The 27,838-nt window shown below is 37.2% G+C and overlaps 1 protein-coding gene across 4 annotated transcripts in view; it reads left to right on the plus strand.

Moving 5' to 3' along the window:
• ZFAT (zinc finger and AT-hook domain containing) overlaps positions 1–27,838 on the plus strand; it is a 127,572-nt gene that overhangs the window by 84,285 nt on the left and 15,449 nt on the right. For all 4 annotated transcript variants that reach the window (XM_064644319.1, XM_064644308.1, XM_064644298.1 and 1 more), the window contains 7 exons: positions 8,988–9,075; positions 12,927–13,076; positions 14,912–15,085; positions 17,878–17,966; positions 20,436–20,574; positions 25,883–26,001; positions 27,693–27,819. In XM_064644319.1, the coding sequence (XP_064500389.1) occupies positions 8,988–9,075; positions 12,927–13,076; positions 14,912–15,085; positions 17,878–17,966; positions 20,436–20,574; positions 25,883–26,001; positions 27,693–27,819 (886 nt within the window). The remainder of the gene's footprint in view (positions 1–8,987; positions 9,076–12,926; positions 13,077–14,911; positions 15,086–17,877; positions 17,967–20,435; positions 20,575–25,882; positions 26,002–27,692; positions 27,820–27,838) is intronic.

The following is a 27,838-nucleotide window of genomic DNA, read 5'->3' on the forward strand; positions in this document are numbered from 1 at the left end:
GCTAAGGGTTCTTATCTGTGTGCTCTCTGCATAATTCTGGGAATACAGGAGTTACAGTAAGTAGATGCGTGGTCCTTCTCATAGTCATTTCCAGTCGAGTATGTCTGTATCCATTTTCTCCCTTTGGTTTTCCCAGTATTGTCAGATTCTTTGGGTTTTGAGAGAATAAAATAAGGTCTGTTATGTTACTTCCTTCCGCGGAGCTGAATTCCCATCCTTCATAAATAGATGACTGTGGTACAATGAAAATATGTTCCTCTCTTACTTACTATAGACAGAAGAAGTTGAAAAGATTTTTTTTTCCCTAATAGCTACACCTATTTGCAGTTGAACATCTACCATTTTCTGTTGTATTTACAAAGATAAAGAAATCACATTTTAAAGGCTCCTGTCTTGTTTAGAAATCCTTCTAGCTCTGAATGCCATGTATTAAAAATGAGTCTGGTCTACTTCCTCTACATTCCCTGTTACGTGTTTTCTTTGAGACTGTCCAAGGGACTGCATGCTTGACTGCAAGCCCTCATTGTGTGAGACACTGCTTAGTGATCTTGCTCTGATCCAACATTATTACATGAATGATCTTTTGAGGAAAAATGTTTTCTACATGAACCCTGCTTGCCTTGGTTTCAAAAGTATGTTTTAAAAATATTACAGTATTCAGAATAAGAAATATTTTAAAACTAAGGAATAATATTTTTATTCTTCACCATTAGTTAAGATGCTTTTTTAGAAGTGAAATTATATACATGCTTTTCTTGGAAGATTAAAGAAAACAATTGTTTTCTTACATCAGTATTGCCAAGCTTGTTCTTGCTGTTTTATTGTTTTGCATGAGTGTCCCAAATGGGTTAAGCTTTTGCCAGAACAGGTCTGCACACCACAGACTTCTTTTCCTACCACATGGCAGGATCCTATGTGCTTGCAAGGTCTAGTTGATCTGGGACATTCTAGGCTTGTGAGTACCCAGAGAAGTTGTAAAGTGCACACACTCACACAGTGTATGAACACTGGCAAATTCCTTCCTGTTCCAAATTGGCCTCTAGAAAAGGGTATTTGGCAAGTGCCTACTCTCTCAGCATAAAGAATTTAGTCCACTTTTGACTCGAGTCTTTCCTGAAGGCCATCAGGAGTGCAGAGATGGCCCATATTACCTCATGTGGTTATATATGAGGGTACTGCTATTGAATAAAGCACTGTTTAGGATTTCGAAAAATGTTTGACAGTGGTACTGTTGTAATTAAATTTTCTTGACTGATAATGTCAGAAAGTTGTCATGAACTGCATCCTTGCAATTTGAGGCTTTAATTATTGATGCAGTAAAATACTTCCAAAAGACCCTTCTCTTGAATTTATTTCTTATTCCAGCAGAAGAGAAAATGGCAGTTGTTTAATTGCAGCACTCACTCTTCTGTCCTTTAAGGACAAGGAAATATTCACACAGATGGGCCTTTCTTCATTCTTTACACAACATTACAGTTTTTGTTGGCATTTTCTTGTAAATAAATCTTATGCATCCATGATAGAATGCACAACATATGACAAGTTCTTACAGGCCGGTCACTTAAGAGCTGGACTTGATGATCCTTATGGGTGCCTTCCAACTCAGAATATTCTGTGATTGTGTGGTATTATTCTGTGAGAAAGCAGCCTCACAACTCTAAGCAGTGTGATAAATATTGCTCTTACACTTCTTTTTTACAAGAATGTGATGCTTGAATTAAGGATTCATGCTAGTTTTTCCCCAGATGTGGACAATTTGTGAGTAGCTACTTAAAAAAGGTGTTTACACTCTGTGTTAAGTGGTTTCAGGTCTTCCTCTACAGTCAACAGGTAGGCTCTTGGCCAATATTTTCAACAACTGAAGTTACTTTAAAGATATTTGGAACAGAACACTTAGTCTTCTGCTCTTCTTAAGCAGTTACTTCAGGAGAGCTTTAAAAAAGAAAACAGAACAGTTGACACAAAAAGGAACATGTTTTTTCCCCCTTGTGTCCTCCGTTTCTGTAGCTATTTTAAACAGAATCTGAATTTGTTATGAAAGGTGCAGAAAATTCACGTGATAGACATTCTTTTTGGCTGTTTTTGAATGTCTTATGTTTATGATGCCCATCTGATGGCAGAAATCTGTGTAAGTGGTTCCTTAAGACAAAAGAGCCTACAGTTAGCTCTCCTTATGTAAGTTCCTGTTTTTCAAGTGTGATGAATGTCCAACAGCTCCCACCAGGAGGATCATTTTCATGATACTAAATAGAACTGAGATAATGCATTTCATAATTAAAACCAGTGTGGCAGCAAGATCTTTCAGAAGCATTCTTACTGATGCTTACTGTCAAATATATTTATTTAAATGGATTGAAAAATTCGTATATTAAAACTTAATAACTAAATTTGGCCCTTCTCAATATCGGCCTTTGTGCCCACTGCTTGGTATATTTACTTCATGTATATCTCACTGAACAGAACTACTTACTCCAAATTATAGTACATTAACAAGCTGTGCAGGGTTAAATGTGGAACTCTACTTTAATCTTAATTTTAGTTTGCAAAATCAATTCTTAATAAATATTAAAGTTAAAACTTCCCTGGAGACCGAAGGGACCAAAATCTCAGTTCAGTTCCTTGTATGGATGTGTACCCTTCGTTGCCTTGTTGCTGGCTGCATTTTAGCTGAATCCCTGCATTATTCGGTGAAGAGGATAAGTGATGGGTATGGAAAAGGAGCTATCCCTTCATCCTTGTCACTCACTGTATAGCCACCTATCTTACTCTCTGTGCATCATCTAAGTCTTGCACTGAATTTGGGATTGTTTATTCCCTGGTAGACGATGATGAGGAGTGTGTATGTTCTGCCTCTTGCCTCTGTACTTGATACACACTGTTGTTAAAGGGAAGATTTTTACTTCTGAAGCCTGGGAATTGAGGATTGGTTTGATTCAAAACCAAAACTTTGCATATATTCCCTTATTTTCAGTACTCACCTTTTACCCCTAAGGCTTGTGTAGTGGTTTTTAATATTTATTGAGTTCTTGAGAAGTTCAAACCATAACATGTGCCAATCACTTCAATATCATGGCACCTAGGAGAGGGCTGGGCTGTTGAAAATTACTTGGAATAATTTACAGTTATGGATGAGCTCATTGGGACCATTAGGGGCTGGGTGTGGAACTAAACAACGCTGACGGAGGTACCAGAGTTGGTTTACAACCCCCAGTGGGTTTTACAATACTAACTATGCTGAGCAGATAAACATCAGAGAGGTTTGTCTCTGAAAATATTTTAAATCTCTATATGTAATTGATACTGCAAGATAAGCACCTCTATAAAACTCTAGTTCAAACCCAGAACCAGCACTTGTTCTTTGATGCCTACATTTCCTTTCGTGCACATTTCGGGATGCCAATGACTCTTGTCTTTGGAAGGATGCTTATAAATTCCATTATGCTGCTGACCTTTCGTGTGTGTAGGAAGTGAGACACTTAAGCTCTGATTGCTTATTTCCCCTTCCTGAGGAGCATTAATTTTCAGACTGTCACTGGTCTGGCTGTGTTACCCTTGCCTCTGGAGCAGTGCCACTGTGTAGTCAAGAATGCAAGGTACTGGAAAGGCAAGAAAATAACAAAGACATGTATGATCTAATGACCCGGCTCTCAGTTGGAAAATGGCTTTTGCCCTTGTACTCACTTCCATACTGAATGTCAGTGAGGCATTTGTTTTTAATAGTGGATATTTCTTGAAAATGTGCTCAAGTAGTGTATGCAGGTGCTTGTCATTTTGTGAGCTGTGACTTCTGCTGCTTGTCAGACTTCATAAAAGTCTGTCTAACCATTTGCACATTTTTCTGTATCTTCGTTCACATGTGTACATAGCCAACTCCGGGGTACATCAGATCCTTTTAGCTAAGTTGCATTTTAATAGGACATCAGCTTAATTCAGGAATCTTTTGTGAAGGTTTTGATTTGAACATCATGACAGCTGTGGTGAAGACTTCCGGATATACTCAGGGGCCTAATTCTGATCCCACAGGTGTTAGAAATTAAATTTCTGTTTATCTGAGTAGATGTGGGTGCGGGCTTTGTCTCTCTATTCCTCTACAAATTATACAGTCAAATGTTGTGTTAACTGAGTTGTGGGAACTTTTCCTGGAAATGCTTTGGGAGTACCAGTATTTAGTAAAGCTTTGTATTATCTCCTGCTCATGAAATCACTGCTGCTGCTGGAAAGGAAGGGAATGGGTTGTTGATTTCTGTAACATAATTATCTAATTTGGGCTGCTAATTAGGGGCATGATCTTAATTTTACAGTATTAATGAAATTGATAACAAAACAGTCAGGACTCCACACACTCTCTTTTGAAATTAGTGGCAGAATTGCCATTTAGATCATGTAATTTATGGTTATATTATTCTATATATGTTCATAAGAGAAGATATTTGTGTCATCAGAATGTCTCTTTACTGATGAGTGCAATAGAAAAACTGCTGTGTTTTCTGGTTTTTTGCAGTGTAGGACATATTTAGTACTATTTGATTAATTAAATAAACTTCATAGGGGTCTGTTGGTTTTATCAAAGGATCTTTTATGTTGGTAAAAACCTCTAAGATCATTGAGTCCAACTGTTAACCCAGTACCACCCTGTTCACCACTAAACTATGTCCCCAAGGGCCACATCCACAAGATTTTTGAACACTTCCAGGACTGTGACTGAACCACATTCCTCTGGATCCCTTTCCCCACCCACGACATGGGGCTAGTTCCATCTCCATCTGAAGAACCATTCCGACGTCTTGAGGGATGGGGAAAGGGAACTCCAGCATCAGGGGTTTCAGGTCCTGAGCCTGGAGAGGAGAGGTGCCCTCCCCTCCCCCCACGCACATGGTCTCATGGCAGGCACGGAGACAGCACACCAGGTGTGGAGAGGAGGCAAGAGAGCGTTTATTGTTGGAGATGTTACATTTATAGGGTTAGGAGGACTCACAGAGTAACCAATTACAGGTTGCAGGAAGGGGTTAACAACCAATAGGAAGGGGTTAAAAGGGGCCAATGAGAACACCTCAGGATATCTCCTCAGGACATTCCTGCATGGGATACACTTGTCCTGGGGGGTGTTGGGAAGAAGAAGCATGTGTTTGCAAAGAGACCACCAAAAGCCATTTTAAGACATGTTTAAACAAGTTTCTCATCAGATTTACTGCTACACATTCCTGCACAGCCTGTTCCAGTGCTTGACCACCCTTTAACTGCAGAAGATTTTCCTCATATCCAGTCTAAACCTCCCCTGGCACAACTGGAGGCCATTTCCTCTGGTCCTGTTGCTAGTTAACTTGAGAGAGGAGACCCACCCCCACCTGGCTACAACCTGCTTTCAGGGAGTCCTAGCGAGTGATAAGGTCTCTGAGCCTCCTTTTTTCCAGGCTGAACACCCCCAGCTCCCTACATATACAGAGGCTTTTAATTTTTCTTTTTATTACTGTGTACTAGTACACCTGTCCTTTGAATTATCTTGAAACACATGCCTAAAATTCTCTTCAGAGCGTTATAAATCGGTAATGCAATAGAGCTGATTTCTTAGCACAATTTTAATTCATTTACATAAAGAGAAACACATTGTGATTCCTATATGTGGCCTTATTTTATAAAAAAGCAGCATAAACAAGAAGATTTGTGATATCATTAGACTAATATTTTTTTGCTAGGTTTAAGTGTATTTATGGACCAAATTAAATACCTGATTTGTGGAATGCAAACAGTACTTTGTGTCAAAAACCTGCCTTTATTTAGGAATTATTTTAAGTTTCTTATATTTTCTCAAACTGGTTAATAGGGTAGTAAGCAAATCTCAGAAAGTGTATAAGTGACTTTTAATTTGAAATTGAAATAGGTGATTGGACTATGCAGCTGGTCTCTAACAAAGATCCAGCTCTTTCCATACTTTGTTTCTGGTTGTGCCCTTCAAAAAACCTTCAAAGGCATTTAAAAGGCAATGAGGCATAGGATAGATAACTTTTATTCTTACTGGAGGAAAACCTGCATGCTAGGAATGTGATTAAGGTATTACTAAAACTTCAGCCTCAGTCCTCCAAAGTGCTTCTGTCATCACCTATGACCAGGGCACTCTGAAGAGGTACAGCTGTGGTGGGGGTGACCTTTGAGGCTCTGTGCTGTGGCCTGGGTGCTCTGAAATACTTTGTTTGCAACAGAGGGTTTCTTAAAGGCTGTTTTGGGAGTGATGGGATTACACTGAAGGACCAGCACTGACATGAGCTCTCAGGGCAGCGACAGAAGTGCACTTAAACATTCAAAACTAATAGCATAAGCTCCAACAGTCAGTGGCACTGGCCTGGATAAACAGCAGTGAAAGGTTGGCTCCAGCTGGGTGCTCTCTGTGAGAGACTGGAGCTTGACAGATACACTTTGAAGGTCTCAGTGCTCATGGGCACTCTCTGTTCCCATGCAAAAGATACCCTTTTGAAGGTCATTTCTGCAGAACTTGGTGTAGATAACTTTCTAACTGCTTGAAAGAAGCAATTTGGATTTTTTCATTGTTGAAAAATTTTGTTAGAATCATCATGTGGAAAGATGTGTTCTCGGTGCCTGTCCTTTCATGTTGCTCTATAGCTTTTGTTGTATTTACTGATTATTTTGAGTTTTCCTTAAGGCATAGACTTATAACCTTGCCTTCCCTGAGAGTATTAGCAAGAATGTAAAGTTGTCACAATTACAGTTAAAATGGGGGGGGGTGGGGGTGTGGAGTGTTGATTTTTTTTTTCTTATTTAACTTTATGAAACAGCAAGATATATTTGTCTCAGTGTTCTGATCACACTTAATACAGTGAGTATCAAAGACCAGCAACACCCAACTGTACATTAAAAATATATTAGTTTTTGTCCTTATTTATTATATATTTTGCAACTAGTTATATAGCAGGTTTGAGGAACGGACTGAGATCTGTCAAAAAAATTTCGACTGCCCCCTAAAGAGCCCCCTAAATGATACTGTGCTTAAGTTTTTCTTATGTGTGCCAAATTATGAATATGATTATGCAACCCCATCTTTGAAAAGGTGCAAATGTTGCTGTGGAGTTTTATTAGGATTGGTCTACCAGTCTTCATTGGAGTGATGTGTTCAGTTAGAAATCTGAAATCATTGGTAGCAGATTTTGGTTATATCATTTGAGAGACCCTAATTCTGCAAATTAACAGCTCTTCTTCAAGGTTTAGACAGCATTGTAGGCTCCTTGAATCTCTTCTTTCAAAAAAAAAGATAGTGTTCTCTTATATTCCTCTTTTTTTTAACCTGGGTTTCTCAGGGCTCCAAATGATGACAGCCCCAACTCCATCATAGCAGGCAGGATACTGTCCTTGGAGTACTAATCCTTTAATAGCTGCTATCCCCTGTCCCTGGTGCAGAGTTTCTCTCAGGAGCAAATGATCTAACAGCTCAGACAGGATTCTCCTTGTGACTCCCATTGCCATATTAATGGCAGTGAGAGCTCCATATCCCATATCCTACTGTCGTGGAAGTATTTATGGCTATTTTAGCCCATGAGTTCTAGAGCTACTTCTGGGTTTGACTCGTAGATGCTTCAACATAGGGATTTCTTTTTCCGATGTACATAATGTACTGAGTGCAAATGCCTGTGTATATTCCAGTGCCATGGAAACTCATCAATTTTGCTTTTCTTTTAAGAGACATGTCCATTTATAGCTGTGTAACGGCAGCATCTAGAAATAATTACCTCCTTGTACATTTTTCCTCACTGTTCAGAGATGCTCTTTGGTCTAAGGTCAGAAACTGGTAGAGTCCAGGACCCTTATTCTCCTGTTACCTCCAAATTTTTCTGTCATAACACAGGGGTTTGTCTTTTTGATCAGTAATCTTCCTTCCATGCTCTTCAAGAAGTACTTCTGTTCTCCTCAAATAAGTAGTGAAATATCTGTTCTGTAGCTTCAGCTTACCAGAGACCTCTGGTAGTTTGGTAGGTGCACCTCTCCCACCAGGTAATGTGTTACCTGCTTATCTGCCTGGCTGTCAGGACTAAGTAGGCTTCCCCTCCATCTGTGGTTTTGATGATCCACTCATATGTTAATCCCCTCAGTGCAGAGGTGATTGGATGATCCATTCATTTGATTGAGCATCCAGTCTGTTGTCTCAGATGGTGCTTCTGGAAAAATCAACCTCTTTAATTTATTTAATAAGTGGCAAGGTTTATTTTAAATTGGATAATTTAGCAGTTAATGGAGAAAAGTCCTAAATTTTTATGTAGAGTTAGATGCATTTATAAAAACAGGAAAATTGCAATTAGACTAAAATTGCGTATAGGAAGAAATTCAGTCAAAATTCTCCAGTTAAACTTGATTGATGGTGTTAAATCTGTTATAACATCAGTGACACTGAGAAAATCCAGAGTAGTCTGTAAGTTTTTGAATCAAAATAGTAGAAAAAGACTGTATTGGTAATACATCAAATGCTGAATATTTATTAAGTAGTTAGAAATGTAGACACTGAATAAGTAATGGCATCTGTCATTCCTAACTTTGCTGCTCCATTTCAGGCCATTTAGTAAATCCATATAGTAGTGCATGTCTTCAGAATAATAAGACCTCATCCTTAGGTTTCAGAAGAGTGGAAAAAAAAAAATAAAGAAAAAACCCTGAATATTACTGCTCATATCAAATACGTTTTCTTCTGTTATGTGACTTGATCTTTCAACTTTTGATTCTCTACAGAGTCAGTCAGAGGATAATGCTTACATTTATTGTGCATATTCTCGTCTGCTGTAACTTGGAGCCCTTCATTCATGAGGATTAATGATGCTTAGAGTACTTTAATATTTCTCCTTCACTTATTTCACTATAAATAGCTTCATTTTTTCCTTAAAAACTGAACCTTCAATTATAACTTTGTTGAGAACCATGTATTACTGAATAACGACTAAAGTGATTATACCGGTGGACTGATCATGCAATCTCTTTCTTTCTCACTTAAGGATAAAAAGAGTTATTCCTGTCCTGTGTGTGAGAAGTCATTTTCTGAAGATCGACTTATAAAATCTCACATCAAGACAAATCACCCTGGTAAGGAAAAAATCAAGAGAAATTTCTCAGTCTATTTCAATAAATGGATAAAGGTTTGGAGTGAGCAGTGTAATGTAATTATATTCCTAAGAAAGAGAAGAATCTATGTCTAATTTGACTGGTTTAGAGTAAAAATTGTGTTGGGTTTGCAGATGTTAGAATTTAAAGTGAAAAATGTTACTGTTTGAGAGTGTGTGTTGTGGAGTATGTCAGGTAATTGTGCTAAGAAATCTGACTTCACCTGACAAAGAGCTCATTTCCAAAAGAAGACCTAGGTGAATTCAGATTAAGCATTGAGAAGTTTGAAATCAGGCATATAGACATCCTGTAACAACCCAGGAGACATAAAATTCCCGTTGGTCTTACATGAACTGACAGGAATGCATTTAGTGCCCAATATTTGTCTGTAGGTGACTGATGTGAATGCAGAGCTGACTCTGTGTGCTCAGGTCCTGTGGGGCTGGGCTGTACCTCCAGGGTCAGATAAGTCTCCGTCAGGGCTCCTGCTAGAACCAGCTGGGATGTAGTGTGGCCAGTACTAAGCTGGAGTTGTCAAGCCTGGCTGGATCCAGCCAGCCACTGCAGCCCATCCAAACTCTGTTTGTTCCTTGCATTCTGGTGCCCTGACTTATCAGTGCAAGCACAACATAACAGGAATGTGGAAAGTCAGTGTACCGTGCCTGAGTAAACAATCCTTTCTCAGATCTTGTGAATCCAGTGCCAAAGTGCTGGTGCAGGGACTGATTTAAATCTGACTGATGTGAACTCGGCAGAGCCACGTTGGTGTGTCCCTGATTTCCTCCTCAGTAACTGTGTTATGTTGGATAGAAAGACCCACTGCTACTGCAGAGAAAGGAGAGGTGACTGCATTGGCCAACACACTTTAATTAACTCATCTAGAGTGTTACTTGTCACCTAACATAATTTGATATTAAAAAAGAAAATACTGGCCACGCTCAAACTGAGTTTGGGGAAGGAAGAATCCTGTTAAACGGATGTAAATTTTCTTGCCTTTGCCACAAGTGCAACATAATAGGTAAAGCAGTAGTTTCTTATCTTTCTACTGCCACTAGATAGTGCTAGACCCGTGTTTTAAACAGTTTCCTTCACTTTAATTTCAGACTAACTCCCACTTCAGCTCTGTAGTTACTAAACCTCTCTATTTGCAGACCACTCCACAGCAGTGTGGTTGGAGGGCGTTGTCGGACGTCAGCGGACATGTCTGATGCAGCAAATTGAGATGAGAAAAGGCCTCTGAGCTATACTGTAGTCAGGAGGTATATCACCAGTAAGCATAGAAATAGAATCTCAAGAGCTGTGCCTATTAAGCCTTTATGCTGCCTCAGCCAGGGAGCATAGGAGACCTCCCTAAATAACAGGATGTGTGGACTAGCAGGACATTATGTACTGTGCCTTACAGGTTCCCTTTAGCCTGCACTGGTCCATTTTCTGCTGAATTCTGTGTATGCTGTGTCTGAGGTCCAGAAATACTCTGGAGTCCAGAAATACTCTGTAACCCTGAAATACAAAACTCATGCATTTAAATACTTCGGAAGAATTCATTTGGTATCTGATTCCCTCTAAAAGTATAGTGTAAATTTTTTGATCCAAGTGGGTTGTTTTGAACTCTGTGTTATAACAGAAGTAAGGTTAAAAAAAGAAAATCTGCACAGCCTATTATTTTGTGTCCTCATTTTTCATTCATGTATCATAGGCAAATAGAGCTTAAAGGCAAAATAGCAGATTTATCAGATATATCTCCATGGTACTGAATAAATACTACATCTAAGATATGCCTATGCAGTAGTTATGCAACAACCCTGTTTTAATATATAGATGAGAATTAGCACACAAATATTTTTTTCTGTGAATTCTCTTCTTGTAATCAGGAGGAAATCCTTTATTTGTACAACATACTTAATTACAAGCCAAATAAATGTGAGGGGTCTGATGGTACAAGCTATTAAATACTGCAGTGGAACGAGTGCAATTGTTTTCAAAAATGTAAATGAAAAAGTATTAAGATGAAAGAAAAATGTTAAAATGAATTGAATTTAAAATGACATATCAAAAATTAATTTAAACTGAAACCCTTTTGTATTTATCATTAAAATGCTATTTTTAGAACTCCCCTTTCCTTCCTTTCTTAGTATCATCCAGCATGACCCCTCCCTTGTCTCTTCTGTCCCATCAAGTAGAAAGTATGAAATCAAACAGCACTCCTTCCTCTTCTGCATTTGCAGAGGAGTTGAATTTTGGTCCCATAAAGGGAAAATCTCTGTAGACTTTGGCAGAGCAGTATTTCAAACCAAAGAGATAAGAGCTTGGCTTTATTGCCCAAAGATTAGAGTACTCAGCAGTGAAGGAGGAGAATTGGATTCTGCTCCCAGCTCTCAGAATTATCTACCTTTCATCCACTGACTGATTTAATATGATATTTTTTAATAGTTCTGAGACATGAGAGGCACCAGCTTTCATAGATCCCCACTGAGCAGACATCCTAGGCTGCAGTCATCAAAGAAGGATCTAAGCCATGGAAGGCAGATGATGGTTCAAACTTGTGTCTGTATTTTTCTTTTTTGAGTACTTTACAGCTTATCTCTGCTCAGTTCATGGACTTTTGTAGTTACCTTTTGAGGTTGTTTTCCTTGGGCATATGAGTTCAGGCAGGATTTTTGATTCCATTCTGGGGCCAATCATCAGGAGACTAGGTATGAGAGTTCATTTTTGGTAAAAATCTAAGTTTAGACAGTAACTTTCAAATTCATGAGATCTGGGACATAATAAGTCACCAGTTTTCCTGTATTAATGTTTAGATTGCATGAGTGCTGTACTTTCATTAAGTCAGGAGATAGCATTTCATTCATCTGACTTCATTGAGCAATTTGATTTACTTTTTTAAAGCATTTGGCAGTGTTTTCATTATGCATGTTTGGGACACTTTAATTTAAACTTTATTATTTTGAGCTTTTTCACTATGACAAGCAAAACATTAGATCATGTATGAAGGAAAAGCTTAGAGTTGTGTTTAGCCTGAATGAGCAAAGGCCAGGAGAGGAATCTTAATTGCTGTCTTCAGCAATCTAATTAAAAAGAAGACAGAACCAAAATCTTCTTAAAGCTGTACAGTGAAGGGATGTGAGTTGAAGGAAGGAGATTCTGATTAGAATTAGGAAAATAATTTTGACTGTTAAGGTGCTTAGACACTGGAATGGGCCAAGAGAGGCTGTAGAATCTGCACCCTTGGATATGTTCAGAACAGGACTGGATATGACCCCAAGCAACTTAGTGTAACTTTGAAGTTGGAACTCTAAAGTTGACCCTGCTTGGAGAAGGTGACCTTAAAGGTTCCTTCCAATCACACTTATTCCATTAGTGGTTTTTCCTTTAAAGTATCTGATTATCAGCATTCTGATCATTATAGCTGTGGTTGAAGTAAATTGTCTTCAGATCCTTGACATCTGGAAATCTGGGGTGAAATCTTAAATACGGCTTTTGAAAATATTGAAGAAAAAAGTGCCAGTTAATTTATGGGGAAGGTTCATAGTCAGAAAATTATTTCTAAGCCAGTGGCGCAACTACATTTTTTTAATATTTAAAATGTTATTTTTTTTAAAACAGGCAGTGAGGACAGTGAGTTCACAGATCAGAAGAGAAAGGACAGAGCATCCTAGGAGGCCTAAAGGAAAAAAGGTCCTTGTGCTCTTTGCCCAAGTCCGTTTTGAGTGGCAGTAGGGGAAATAGAGCTTTTAAAAAGTTGGAGCGATTCAGGATCTAGCTCTTCAATATTACTTAGAGAACAAATTCCCTCATGTACTTCTGGTTCTTATTACCTTTCGCATTTCTCACAGAGGTTTCAATGAATACTATTTCTGAGATTCTTGGCAGAAGAGTTCAGCTGAAAGGACTTATTGGAAAACGAGCTGTGAAATGTCCCTACTGTGATTTTTATTTTATGAAGAATGGATCAGACCTTCAACGTCATATTTGGGCTCATGAAGGTAAAACTGGGTTTAATCTTTTGGGCATATAATGGGTCTCATATTCCACTGAAGCTTCACTGACGTAAAAAAAAGGATTCAGATTTATTTCTATACCTGACTCAAACTCTTTAAGCCACATTAGAGGTTAATTAATTAGTTTAATGCCTTCTGGACCACATATGAAACTGCATACTCATAACGTGAATAGACAGCTTAAATGCTTTATGAAATTAATAATATTCTCATGCAATTTTTTCCAAATTCATTAATGAACATCTCTAAAGTATTTTTTCTCTATCTTCTTATGAGTCACTGCTGCTCCTTTCACATTCGCCCAAAAATACATGGTCTGAAAATCCATTAGTAAAACAATTGGAATCCAGTGGCTTTGATGTATACATATAAATTCTGTATTTTAATTAAATCATGCAGATCATGACAGCTAACTGACACAGACACAGACATTGATCAAAAACTCATAAGATAATGCTGATCACATCTGTGACTTTTTAGGGAGAAATTCCAGTAATGTGGCAACACTGGTTAAAAATCCCTTGAACTTAAAAATCTCTGCCCAGTAGAATCCTGTGTGTACCCAGTCTGTGTATTTTTATAATATGTTGAAGACCACTTATGTGGTCTTTAGTCACGTTAATAATGTATGGAACAGATTGCCTATGCTTTTGGATTCTTTAGCCAGCCCACTGCATGAAGAGGATAATGGGATTTGGTACTCTCAAACTGCTGTCTTGGTTCCAAAGTGTTTGTTCCTATATAGGCAGTTCAGCATATTTGTTTGAAGGATTTAACTGTGAGTTTACCTGCCTGTGTACCGTAGCAGGGTCCTCTCCAATGGCCTTTATTCCATTAAGAATTTGGCTAATACGGAATGTAGGTTAGGGCAATTCCTTGTGTATTCCGTAGACAGAGTTTTTGTATTCTGACAGGAAAGCTTGGACCCCATCTCATCTGACTATCAGGAGAAGGAGATGAATAGAAATTTACTCCCGAATCAAAGTGTGCAATCAAGCCTGCTTAAAGCAGACTATAATTCCTCATGCTTGTAAATCTAGTTTTAAGGTCACGAATATCAATCTAAAACTGGCAGAGCCTCATGAAACTGTTGAACTACTCTGCCAGTTCAGATTTATTCGACTTTTCTTTGAAGGATTCACTTTGTTCTTATAGAACTTCTGTTAAATGACATTCTGGGTGTCTCTCTGTGTGCTTTGGACAATTTGAGAGAAGATGCAATTTTAAGTGCTTGCATCTTGTTGAGGGATACCTGATAAGATGCACTTGCTTAAGGTATACCACTGCATGAGACATTAGTAAATCTGATATTAATTAACAATAAAACACAGCTTCACACATTTACCTTCTGCTAACAAACTAAGTACCTAATGAAACAGTCCTTAAACCAGCTTTCTTCATTGTTTATTGGAGTAAACAGAGAATGGTGGTGATCTGAAGACTCTTAGTGGGACATAAATACACCAGCTAGGCATCAATTTAGGCAGTCTGGATTCTACTTCTAAATGAAGGATAAACACAACAAAGCCCAAATATTAGTGTTTGCTTGGCTGAACTTAGTATTGGCTTCAATAGGGCAGTATTTGATTCTAAAAGAACTCTTCCTTTCTCTGAGCAAGTTAAGTGATGCTGTCAAGAGCTCGGTATCGTTTACACAGAAGCTGTAGATGAAATTTGTTAAATGTAGATATCCAAATTTTGAAATGGTGACCTCGTTGTTGATGTTACTCACCTGATCTGAAATTTCTTTCAAGGAAATGTCCACCCTCTTGTTGAAAGGTACAGCCTGGTTGTTTCATGGTACATTCTTTCGTGTTTAGGTGTCAAACCCTTCAAGTGCTCTCTCTGTGAGTATGCCACACGCAGCAAGAGTAACTTGAAAGCCCACATGAATCGTCACAGCACCGAGAAAACACACCTCTGTGATATGTGTGGGAAAAAGTTCAAATCAAAAGGCACTTTGAAGAGCCATAAACTCCTTCATACTGCTGATGGTAGGTGGATGTTTATTAGATTTATTTTAAGACATTATATACTAACTGTACTACAGGGCCTTATTAACAAATGTTTTTCAGTTGAACACCAAGTGTGATTTACAAGTTTTGTTTATTTCCAGGAGGCACCATTTGGGAAACAATTCAAAACTTTGCAAAATTAATTTCTGTGAAAGACAGACAGATGTCTCTGAAATACTTGGGTTTTTTCTTAAATTTCTGTTGGCTTTATATCCCTTCATGTTCTTACAGAGAATTTTTATTTCAATACAAATTTGAAAATACAAATAGTTCTGTGTTTCAGTCTCTTACTACTTCTTCTATGAGAACATTGTTAGGATTCTGTTGTCAAATCCAGCAGCCCAGTAGACTCAGGGCCTGTGTCCCCATGTGTAATCAGCCACTGACAAGCCTGGGCATGTATTCTCTACAGTCTCACATGCAGCACATCATTTAGCCTGTAATTTTAATATTTCTGTGATGATAACTGAAAAAAGTAAGCTGCACATCCAGAAAAATATCATATTTTGTGTCTAAATTTAGAACACAACAATACCTTATTCTTATGTGATTGTCAAATTGAAGTAAATGATTTAGCAGATAAGCTTTACAGACCTTGATTATGATTTGATCTTTGTTACTCACCTGACTGTGTGAAAACTCGTTCTACTCTTTATTGACCATTTAATTGAAATTATTTTTTTAAAAACTACATATTCATTAGCATTGTCCTTTCCCAGAAAGTGCACAGTGCTCTGTTACATCTTTAGAATGTATGTGAGGTTTCTGTGTCAAAGATACTTATTTATACTTACGTATGTATGTATTAGTGAAACAGACAATCCCTTTTACATCAACAAATGCATGTTACAGGAAGCACATAGTTATTGTTTTATTAGCAAAGTTACTGCAGAATTACCATAAGTTAATAAATGACTCATTATTCAAAAAGTACTTTTCAACATTTTGAAATAACTTGGTCAGTAACAAGCAGCTGTGGCACATAACATCTAAACTTCGTATGCAAGAGTCAAGATTTTGCTTATCAAATGCAGTCCTCAGCTGATTCCTGGCTCTGAGAAGGCGGCAAGTTGTTGTATTTGAATGAAAAGGAAATTTCAAGCACGATCAGACTATAAAAAAATAAAAAGGTCTCTTTCTGTAAAAAAAAATCACTGCATGGTATTAAATTTCAAAACCTTTCTGTTTTGTTTTCACCATCTGGCATGTTCAAATAGTGAAATTCGACAATGAAAGCTGAATTTGTTTTCACCTGTTCTATTTCTTGAACAAAATGTGTGTGTGTGTTAGTAATTGGTGCAATTCAGCTGAGGCAGCTTTGAAATTTGGCACTGTCAAGAGTAGCACTGTGGCCAAGCAGGAGCTCACCGTGTCTGGATTTGGTTTTATAGGTGCTAAGTTTTAAATGTTTAATTGCATGCAAGGAATGATGTTCTCTTATAAATTACTGCTAGGTCAGGCTGAAACCTTGAACCAGGAATGTGGTGTTTGTGGTTTGTCAGGAGACTTTCAGCCTCTTGAATGCTGACAGTTTCTCTTTGCCCAGTGTCCCTTTCCGTAGTGACAGCACTGCAGAAGTTCTTACCAGCACATGTCTTGTGTTCTTCAGTTACTTCAGAAATAAATGAATTTGAAAGATGTTTCGCTGTTTATGAGTCTTGTCTTCCTGACTTATGAATCCAGGCAATTTTTGTTCAAATACCAGCCCTGCAAGGTCAGTTTAACCAGCGGAATATAAAGCAGTTTTCTGTCTGATTTATTCTTCTCCCGAAGACAGACTTCTCAAGAGTGACATGATAGAAACAATTCTGTAGTCCAGGGTTGTTACTGTTGCAGTTAGAAATAAAACAGAATAAATAAATAAATAAACCAGTTTTTCATTATTTTATTTAGATACCAGAAAACGTCTTAAGGATTTTCTAACTGTGTTTTATAGAAACTTTCACACTTAGTATAAAATGCTTGTAATTTTTTCAGCAAGATCCAGAATCTAAAGAAACCCAATCTTTTTATGAAAATAGAGAATATTCTCTATTTTACTTCTTCATTGTTCATTTTGGCTCTTTTGCTTTTGGAGTAGTTTTTAGCATATTCTTATTCCACATCAGACAAATGCAGTTTGCCAGACAGGGTGTTTAGTTCAGGAATGAAGTCCTTCTGTAATTAATATACCTTGTAATTTGGCCGGAGGTAACAGGACTAATAGAATCTTAAAGGCAAAATATGGAGAAAGGGAGTATGAGACCCAGAAAATAAAAGGAAGGAAATTCTGTTAATTTAAAATATAACGGAAAAAAAAGATTTGTGAGAGAGAGTGCTTTGAAGGGAAAATGCATTTGAATCATAACAATTCAGTGCTTGGGACAGAAGTAGCTAAAACCATGTAAACATGATCAAACATCTGTGTTTTAAGGATTTCCAAATGTGCTTTACAAACAGCAAAGTAGCTGTGCCTGCAGTTGTAAATAATGGATTTTTTCTTCTATTTAGACTGCACTATAACAATTCTCTTTCTTCTTTCCCAAGTGGCTATTCCAGGAGAATCTAGATTATTTAATGCTTATAATTTAAAGATGATACTCGAGCCTTTTTTCTTCTGTACTCTGGTCTTAGCTCTATTTAACCAAAATTTTGCAGAGTAAGTGCCAGACTTCTTGTATTGTTCATTGTTCATTCTTAGCATTTTGGAATTCATCTTTATGAGATAATAGAACCAGTAGATTTCTGAACTTAAATAGGAAAAAATATTCCATTTTCTATTCCCATTTCAGGAAAGCAGTTTAAATGTACCGTGTGTGACTATACAGCTGCCCAAAAACCACAGCTCCTACGTCATATGGAACAACATGTCTCTTTCAAGGTAAGGAAAAAAAAAGCATGATTATTTAAATCATGCTTAAAGTGGTTAAGAAATACATGAAACTTTCGACAACAGTTTAAAACTGGCACATTTTCTTGTTTGGTGACAATAATGGTGCATGAACATTTTAATATTTTGGAAATTTTGACTTTATATTCAGACTTTTGAGATAGGGTTATTTTGTTCATGGACAATTTGTAATTAGAATCTGTACTTGCCAAAAATATCTGTATGTTGCAATATAAACCAAACATTATTGGGTTTTTTTGATTGTCAGTCCTTGAGAGAATGAATCTAATACATACCTTAAAATGTTCTAGTGAGGTAGGAAAGCAAATCCCATACATCACTGTTCATTTCTCACTTTATTTTTCTCTGAAAGTTTGCCAGTCTTTTGTACTATAGATGAGTTTATATACTTGAAAATTGAAGAGAATTAAATTTAAAACACCCCTTTTATCTGAAATATGTCTTGGAAAGAGTTTTCAATATTGTTAATGTCTCTAGGAAGTATTTAAATTAGAGATATGGTTTATTTTAATAAACTGTAGTATGGTTTTATTTCTAGATTTCGTGTTGGTTCTCACTGTGATAAGTCTTGATGTAATGAATTGTGAAATGTTATATTCAGTAACTAGAAATCATACTAGTTTATTTTCCAGAAAAAGCCAGTGTTTTATATTTATGAAAATATGCACTTTAATGTAATGCTTTATCTTGGCAATAAGCATATTTCTTACTGAAAACATCATACTGTTTTGATGTGCAACATCTTGCATTATCTGACGGATCATTTTGCTTCTAGAAAGAGTACACTGCAGCCATTCTTAGTAAGTACCATAAAGCAGAAAGGAAAGCAGTCTTTTCAATGATGATTTAAATTTTGGGAGGACGAGGTATTTAAGAAAATGAAACAAGTCATCTAAAGAGATGATACATTTTGAACAAATAATTTTTCTTTCTTAAGTATGTGGCTTTGCTCTGGACTTATCTTTCGAAAAGGATTTTTTGTAAATGTGAATACATAATTTTCCTTTTTGATGGCTAAAGTGATGAATGTACTTGTAGTGCAGTTCTTGAAATACAGCTGATTCTGACCTCAGGATCAGCCTGCACATAAGGGTAGCAATTCAAGGCATTCTCAAGAGAACTGCAAAACACTGAAGTAGATCAATCATTAGTATTTATTTAAAGGAGTTCAAAACCTTTTTGTTAGTAATGTGTTCCTTCATTCTAGGACAGATGTTTGCATGCTTATCAGACTCAGAGAAATGTCACTACTTACATGACCTAATGATCCTTTAATCTATCATAGTTCTCAGCTCCATGGATTTGCAATCCTGCTGTCCAATAGCAAGTAATATACACGACTTGCAAGAATGTCGAGAGTGGTACAAGAACACAGCGGTGTGTTTGGATTATTTTCTTGAAAAAACAGCAGTTTCAGCAATAGAAAAGCAGAGTACCCCTCTCTGTGCAATTGCATAGCTAAATGTCACAGTACCCTCTGAAGTGTAGGGCTAAGGGAGCCTGAACATCACTTTTCTTCTTTACTTTTGCTGTTTGGAGCCTGAAGGAAGGTCATGAGCAACAGGCTTTGGAGAGTGTTCTGGTCAATGGACCCTGACTGCAGATATTTCCCTGCTTTAAATTCATCTTCTATAAACATTTATGTACCAACCATTTTCTGCTGACTAACTTTAGGTGGGCCTGTTTGCTGAGCATGAAACATTTTCCATCCCATTCTGAGGTACTTGACTTTTCCCTAAGGACTTTGGTCCTTTTCCAAGACCCTGATGGTTATGGCAAGCTTCCTATAACTGTGATATATCTCAGTCAGAAAGTTATTCTCAAAGGTTAACTTCAGTCACAAGTGCTTTTTTTTTTCCCTGTCCTTTTTGCTTTAGAAATGTCTCTTCCTGTCAGTTGAAGGGAGACATATGTTCTTAAAAATTAATTAATTTAATTCCTGAAATTAACCCACCAAATGGTCAGAGGAATGTAAGTGCCAGTGAAAGGGAAGCAGTTGGGAGCATGCTGGAGAGAGAAGGAAAGGAAAGAGATGAGCCCTGCCAGGTACCTGTTAAATTAGGTTGGCTGTCATTTGTACCTTCAGTTATTTGAGCTGTCTTGCTCCTCCTTTTCAGACCAAAACTCATAGCAACTGAGTAATTTCCTTGTAGTAGAAAATCTCCACGTAGTCAGACCTGTGATGTTCAATTATGAAAACACAGTTTACTGAATTACAAAAAATAATGTTGAAAATACTCGGTGTCTCACACGTAATAAAAGGTACCAAATTTTAGGTAATGTTTAGTTTCAACTTCCATTTATATTGAATTTTGGAAGGTGTCCTTGCAAGGTGCCTAAACCAGAAATTAATGTGGTTTCTTGGGATCAAAACATTGCAGCTTAGACCTGTATCCTGAAGAAGTGAGATCAGTCTAACATCTTCATTTTTACTCACAGCCCTTCCGATGTGCACACTGCCACTATTCCTGCAATATATCTGGTTCCCTGAAGAGACATTACAACAGGAAGCATCCTAATGAAGAGTATGTAAATGTAGGGTCTGGGGAGCCTGCGGCCGAAGCCCTTATCCAACAAGGTACATCTTCACCATATAAAATTGTTACTTTTTTTTTTAAGCAAACTTGGTGTAAAAATAAGCTTTTGTGCAATATGCATTCCTCAGTTTATTGAGTGTTATATGATAAACCATTGCTACTTCTTAGCAATTCTGAAATGGCCACCCTTTACCCTTCATTCAGTGTCCTTTGTTCTTGGTTTTTAAGAGAGGGTGAACCAAAGTTTTGTTTGACCTTGCCTGTGCTATTCATTGTTTCATACATTTATCATTTACACTTGTTTGTCTCTTTCTGTAAGTAAAGTATCACTGTCTGTTTGAATGAATGATAAATTTCTGTGACAGTTCTGCAAGGTTGAACTCAAGGTAAGGATGAGCAAGTGTAAGGAAAGAGACTGAAGAGTAAAATGGCAGCAAATTATTCCTCCACTGGTTAAACCTGGGGACAAAGAGAGTTCAGGTAAAACTGGTTGTGAATTGTGTTTTTCCCTATTTTTTGATAGAAACTATGAGCAGTTTCATAATATCTTTTGGAATCTTCAAAGTTTCTGGTTTTGTTGAAGTGAAACAGAGACCAAAATAATGCCATTGTGTTAGATGATGATTAAATATAATTTTTCTAATATGACATTATTAATAGATGGTATTTCCAAATCATCTAAGATAGAACATTAATTTATTGAAGGCATTCATCCATGTTAAAATACTGAAGTCATGGCACAGAGAAAGATACTCAAAGTCTGAGATTCTTCCTTTAAACTTGCCCTATAAGGGAAAAATATATAACTACATTGAGGAATTTGAGCCTGTGTTATATTATATGGCATTTCTTTGTTTCCTTTTTGTCAAAACCCAACCAAACAAACAAAAAATAATTTAAAAAGTAAATCTCTGTCTATAAATTTCAGGGTAAGAATGCACAGTATAATTTTAGGATTATTTTCACAGACAGTGAAAGCTGACAGGGAACCTGCAGTTGTTTTAAAGAAGTAATATTGACTTGGTCAGCACTCAGAACCTCTATTCTGTAGTCACCCTGGTGCGGAAGAACTGTGCACTATGGGGAGCTTTATTTAACTTTCCAAATATCCGAGCACTGCAAGGAATTATTTGTTCATAGCCACTCTTAAGAATAGGGACCCGAGGATAATTCTGTTAATATAAATTAGGGATCATACTTGCAATGTTTTGAACAAATAAAATTAATCATATGCTAATTAAGCTTTCCTTCCCCTTTGGGAGCCAGATAAATGCACTTCTGGAAGTAATTCTTTACCACTGAAACAAAAGAACTGAAATGTTGTTGAAAATGCAGTAGTCTTACAATGAAGAAATTAGAGTGAGATAAGAGAGAAGAGTCTTTAATTTTTTCTGTAGTGGGCATCCTTTTTTCACCACGTTGGAACATTGGACAATGATTAAGAGGATGAAATTTAACAAGTCCAAATGCCAGATTCTGCACCTAGGACAGAATTCTGTGTGACACGAGTCTAAATGAGGAGAGGAGTGGCTGGAGATCAGCCCTGCAGACACAGAATCACAGAATGGGTCAGGTTGAAAGGAACCACAGTGGGTCATCTGGTCCAACTTTCCTGCTCAAGCAGGGTCATCCTAGAGCACATGGCACAAGATTGCATCCAGAAGGATGTGAAGGTCCCTGACTGCATCCAGAGGGAAACAAAGCTGATGAAATGGCTGGAAGACATGTCCTGTGAGGAGCAGCTGAGGGCTCTGAGCTTGTCTAGTTTGGAGAAAAGGTAGGTGGCTGAGGGGTGACCTCATTGCTCTCTATGACTTCCTAAGGAGGCAAAGGGAAGAGAGAGGTGATGAGCTCTTCTCCTTGGTATCCAGTGACAGGATGCATGGCAATGGTTCAAAACCATGTCTTGGAGTCTTAGACTGGACATTAGGAAGAATTTCTTTACTGAGAGGGTGGTCAAACAGCTGAACAAGCTTCCTAGATAGTTGTTGATGCCTCAAGCCTGTCAGTGTTTAAGAGTCATCTGGACAATGCCCTTAACAACACACTTTAGCTTTTGGTCAGCCCTGAATCCATCAGGCTGGATGGTTGTTGTAGGTTCCTTGAACCAAAATAGCCTATTCTGTTCTTTCTGTCTCTGACTTTGCATCCCTCTTTCTCTTCCCTTCCTTACACATTATTTATACTTCCTGTGCTGCCAGTAGTGCTGTGCCTGTTTTCCACGTGTTCACCTCATTTGAGGAGCTTTAGAGCAGTAACAGGGCATCAAATCCATGTAGGAGCTATAAAGTCAGTGTCTCTTCTCAGGACTCTGCTATGAAGAAAGCCATGTTAATAGGTGCAATTTTCCCACATTCAGCTTCCTTTTCCATCTCAATTTCCTTCTCTGTGATGGATCACACAGATCTTGCACATGGGCTCAAAATAAGACCAGAGATTTCTTAGCATGCTATAGAAACATCAGTTTTTCTCAGTCTTTTGGTATCTCACTGGGGGAAAAGTGTTCCTTGTGGGAAACATTTGTCTTTAGAGGTTATAAACATGAATCCTATTGAAGTTAATAAAAGTTTTCCTGATTTGGAAATCAGATGATATTCTCTATTTGGTTTACACAGCACAAACAGATCACTGTGGACACATTAGGCAGTATGACAAGTATGTCATGCAAGTTATTAGATATTAGGAAGAAATCCTTTACTGTGAGGGTGGTGAGGTCCTGGAACAAGTTGCCCAGAGAAGTTGTAGATGCCCCATTCCTGGAAGTGTTCAAGGCCAGGTTGGATGGGGTTCTGAGAAACCTGGTGTACTGGAAGGTGTCCCTGCCCATGGCAGAGGGGTTGGAACAAGACGATGTTTGAGGTCCCTTCCAATCCAAACCGTTCTATGATACTATGTGTTTCTGAGCTGTTTGGGCCAGGAGTTGCACCTTGCTGTCTGACAAGCTTCTATTTAGTTCCTGTATTCATAGATGCGAAGAGCAATTTTGGAAAATTATTCATGTATTCATATAAGAGAAGAAGACCTTTCAGACCTGATATTAAACAAATCCTTTGAAATGAAAGGACTGTAGATGAAAAGGAAAAGGTGAGAGAACCAGCAAGCAAGAGGATTTGGAAATAAATTGAGAGGGGAAAGTAACAAAGATTAATATCTAATAAAAGCTGTCTATATCTATTCATATTGTATTCTGCTTGTTCTAAGTTACCCACTGAGCCCAGAGTGAATTCCCTCACACTTGCTTGTCTTCTCTACTCTCAGCTGGGTTTTGATTGCTTTGCAGGCACTGCAAATAATCTTAATTGGAAATATTTATATGAATGTAGACTGCTGGACTGTACTCAAGATTCCTAGAATGGGTTTATAAATAAATGAATGATTCATAGAAGGGACCATGTTCATTTCAGCAACTGCATTGCCAAGGATAGACAGCAGTATTTAATTTCTGAGCTTGTATTAGAAATTGAGATCACCTAGGATCAGAGAAATGCTTGGGATTTTGCAGTATGTGTGTATGTTTCTTAGTTTAAATAGAAGTCTGTGATCTGACATTTATTTTTGTATTTTAAAGTAATAAAGGAAAATAAATAGCATGAGAATTTGATGTATTCTGCAGAGGGTACAAGAATATTAGATATGCATTACCCACTGCAAGTTTTTCTGCAAGGCCCTGCTCATTTCATAGCTTGTTTTTTATTTTTTTTTGCTTTGTGTTGGGCAGAGCACATAACATTTTTCCCAAATTGTTTCTTTTCTCCTCATGGATACTCCCTACCATCCGTTGTTCTGTTTTTGTATCTGAGAGACAGATTTTCACTTTGTGTTTGTGCAGTGACTTGTGCAGTACATACATGACAATCCAGTTGTGGCCTCTATGTTCTGTTATACAAATACTATCACATGCTTTCTTTGGACAGAAAATAATAGTTGTCTTATGGAGATTTAAGGCTAAAAATAAAATGGAGAGCAGATGTCAGTGGAAGCAAGTTGTGGAGCTATACAATATCTGTGTGCAGTATTTTGCTGCAAACATCAGTTTTGGTTTTGAAAGTAGTTAAGGTGTATAATTCATTGACTTTGTATGTCACCGATTATTTTAAAGAATGATATAAAACTAATTTTTCTGAGCTTTCATATCAACTCACTGACATGGAGTTATGTATTACCAATTTAATTCTATGCTTCTGTTATTTGTTCTTTAATTAAAGCCATAATGACAAAAGTTACAGATTTAATTTACCTGATGTGTTAAAATAGTTTTGATATCAAAGTAATGTGGAAGAGTGTTCACTGTTTCACTCCAATGGCTTTTTTCTAATGCTACAGATTGGTGTGAAATTAATATGTAATTTCATTTACTGTAACTAAATATATCTTTGTTCTAATCTGAGCTATTTGAGTGAAACTGTTTCAGTTTTGTTTAAGATGGAGTACTGAGCATCTACTGTAACAGTAAAATTTGGTAAAGGCCTATAATAGAGAGCAAAGAGGGGGATTTTTAGAGGAATAATAAGGGTTGATGAAATACCCTAGTGACTGTGTGTAGTTATATTCTGTTTTATCAAAATAAAAAGTTTATTTCTTTTCACCTGGTAGCATACCATATGGTAGGTTTTCATTAATGTAAAATGGGATTTTTTTTCTAATCACCTTATTTATAAAAGGCTGTGCAACCAGATCTTGGCTTATAACCAGCTTCTGAGAGTCTCTTTGAAGTATTTGAACATGATGGGTAAGAATTATCATTTGCCACAGTAATGTGGAGTCAGCCATCTGGTATCATAGTTCCTAGAGTGGCATGAGGCACTTCCCCAGCCATTAGATTTGTTAGAGTGAGTTCTCGTCACCTAATGCAACACTTTATCACATGCAGATTATTTTTATTCTGCTTTAGTCAATAGAGGGGAAAAAAAGAGAAATACTTATTTGCATAATTACAAGCAGCCGAGATGTGACACTTGGCCAAATGACTTTCATAAGAAAAAAAAGTAAAAGCTGCTTAATCTAATGTAGAAAATTTGATTCTTATGATTTCATCATGCTCAGTTTTTTACCTGTAATGCTGCATGCTGACACAGTGAACATTGTGCTAAATTCATGCTACGCATCATTTTGTACACAGAAAACTTAGATTTACAGTTTTGTATGTTAACATAAAACTCTCAGAAGCAAAGATAATTTGTTAAAGATGACATTACGTTGTTAACTCTTCCTAGTTTACTTTGATAATGTATCAAAAAAATTAGTTTGTTTGAAACTTAAGAAATGGGATCAAATTAAACAGTTTGTTACTGCCTTGAAAAAGAATTTGTATGAAAATAACTCAAGGAATTTATTTGTGTTTCCCTATAGGTGGCATTAAGTGTCCTGTTTGCAGCTTTGTGTACGGTACAAAATGGGAGTTCAACAGGCACCTTAAAAACAAGCATGGAATGAAGCTGGTGGAAAATGATGGGGAGACCAAGTGGGAGGTAAAGCAAAGTTATGGCTTTGACCCTGAGATCTTTTAAAATTCTGGGGAGAAAAGGAAGGATAATAATAAGAACTGTACAGAAATGTAGATTTGACTTCATGTAAGCTTAGAAGGTTGTGTGATCTCATCTTCATTTGATGCATACGTTGCTATGACTGTTAAACCTTAATATATGGTAGGATTAACAACCTTGTAAAGGCTTATTTTTTGCATTTTAGCACTCTAGTCCTCTATTTGCAGCAGAAAGGCTGAAAGTTTTAGCAAAAAAGATGTGAAATTGGAAAACTTACTGCATTTTTTATATGCCAAATTTTAATTGGTGTTAACTGCAAGATGAGTAAAGGTGAAAACTTGTATTAAATTAATGAAAAAAGTTATCTCTTGGTCCAGAGAAGATTAGAATCTAGAAAACTGAATCTTTAAATTGAACAGCTGAAAAAATTGTAATGTTATACAGAGTAAGTCTTCTATCATTTGTTCTGTGGTTTCAGCTTCAGTCCAAAGTATATGGAAAATGTGGATCCTTTCCAACTCAGACTGTTCTGTGATTCTGTGAAAATCACAGTATCTCTAAGATCAGACTTTAAAAAAGTCAAGTTAGACCTAAGAAACTGAGTTTGGAAAAAACCAAACAACCTGAATTTTCTCCATTTGGGGTGAGGTAGGGCAGGGCAGCTACCTTGAGAGGACAATACCCCTTTCAAGCTTTCCTCTGCTGTCATACTTAGGGCAATTTGTTTTAAAATGGAAACTCTCACCCTTACAGAGCAGAGCTGACTGCAGATGCAGAATCTCTGGAAAAAAACACAGATTTAGACACTTTTACTTAAAAAATTACAGTTGGCAAGTTGAGTCTCTTCCACTGCCTAAGTAGGCTGGTTTTGATGTTCAGTGAGAGGAAGAAGCCAGAAGTCAATTGCAGTTGGCTGACCTGCACTGTTAAGACCTCTTCTGCTAAATTTTGGCCTGGCCCCCATTATTAATCTAATGCCTGATTTGTGAGAGCTGACCTGCGGGTCTTGTCTAATAGTTATTGAGTATCCACACACAGAAGGTTAAGTCCTTGAAAAATACGGGATTAGGTTCTATTTGGACAGTTATTCAAAGAAGACAGGACAAGCATTTTAAAATGTAGTCCTTCAAAGTCTTGTATCCACATTTCAAATGATTCTCTGTACACCTTCCCAGTAGATGCCCAAAGTTAAAAAAATGAGAGAACATCCTGTGTGCAGACATGTCTCTGCTGCTGGCTATAAAGAAGGAGTCCCATCAGAGCAGGAGTACATATTAAGAGCTTGTCTTGAAAAACATGGTTCATGAAAAGGATAACTTTTCTGAAACAAATGCTGCTTTCAAATTGGAGTCCTGTTTTACCAGATCTGCATTAATTTTGCTCAAAAGGTCTCTGCTAAACCCTAGTACAATAGAAGTCTATTGTTAGTTCTAAAATAACTGCAACAAAAATAAATCAGGATAATTTAGCATATTTAAAACAACTTTTGAACTAGAATCTAGAAGAAAATTGTGGGATGATATCCTGACTCCCATGTAATATTCTTCTTGAATTCTGTTTCACACAGTATTTCTATAACTCTTGTTACAATACTTGTTGTCCAAATCACATTCCATATTGTTCTTTAAATTGCTAAAATGAGATTATTCATGCCTTGGCTGGGTTTTGTTTCCAAGTTAACTGCTGAAGTTTCTGAAGAAGCATCCACTCAGTATGTCCATATCACGGAGGCTGGAGAAGATGTTCAAGGCACTCAAGCTGCTGTAGCTGCATTACAGAACCTTAGATATACTTCTGAGAATGGTAAGCTACCTTTTTTCTA

This window comes from Pseudopipra pipra, chromosome 1 (genome assembly GCF_036250125.1).
Source record: "Pseudopipra pipra isolate bDixPip1 chromosome 1, bDixPip1.hap1, whole genome shotgun sequence".
Taxonomy (NCBI): Eukaryota; Metazoa; Chordata; class Aves; order Passeriformes; family Pipridae; genus Pseudopipra; species Pseudopipra pipra.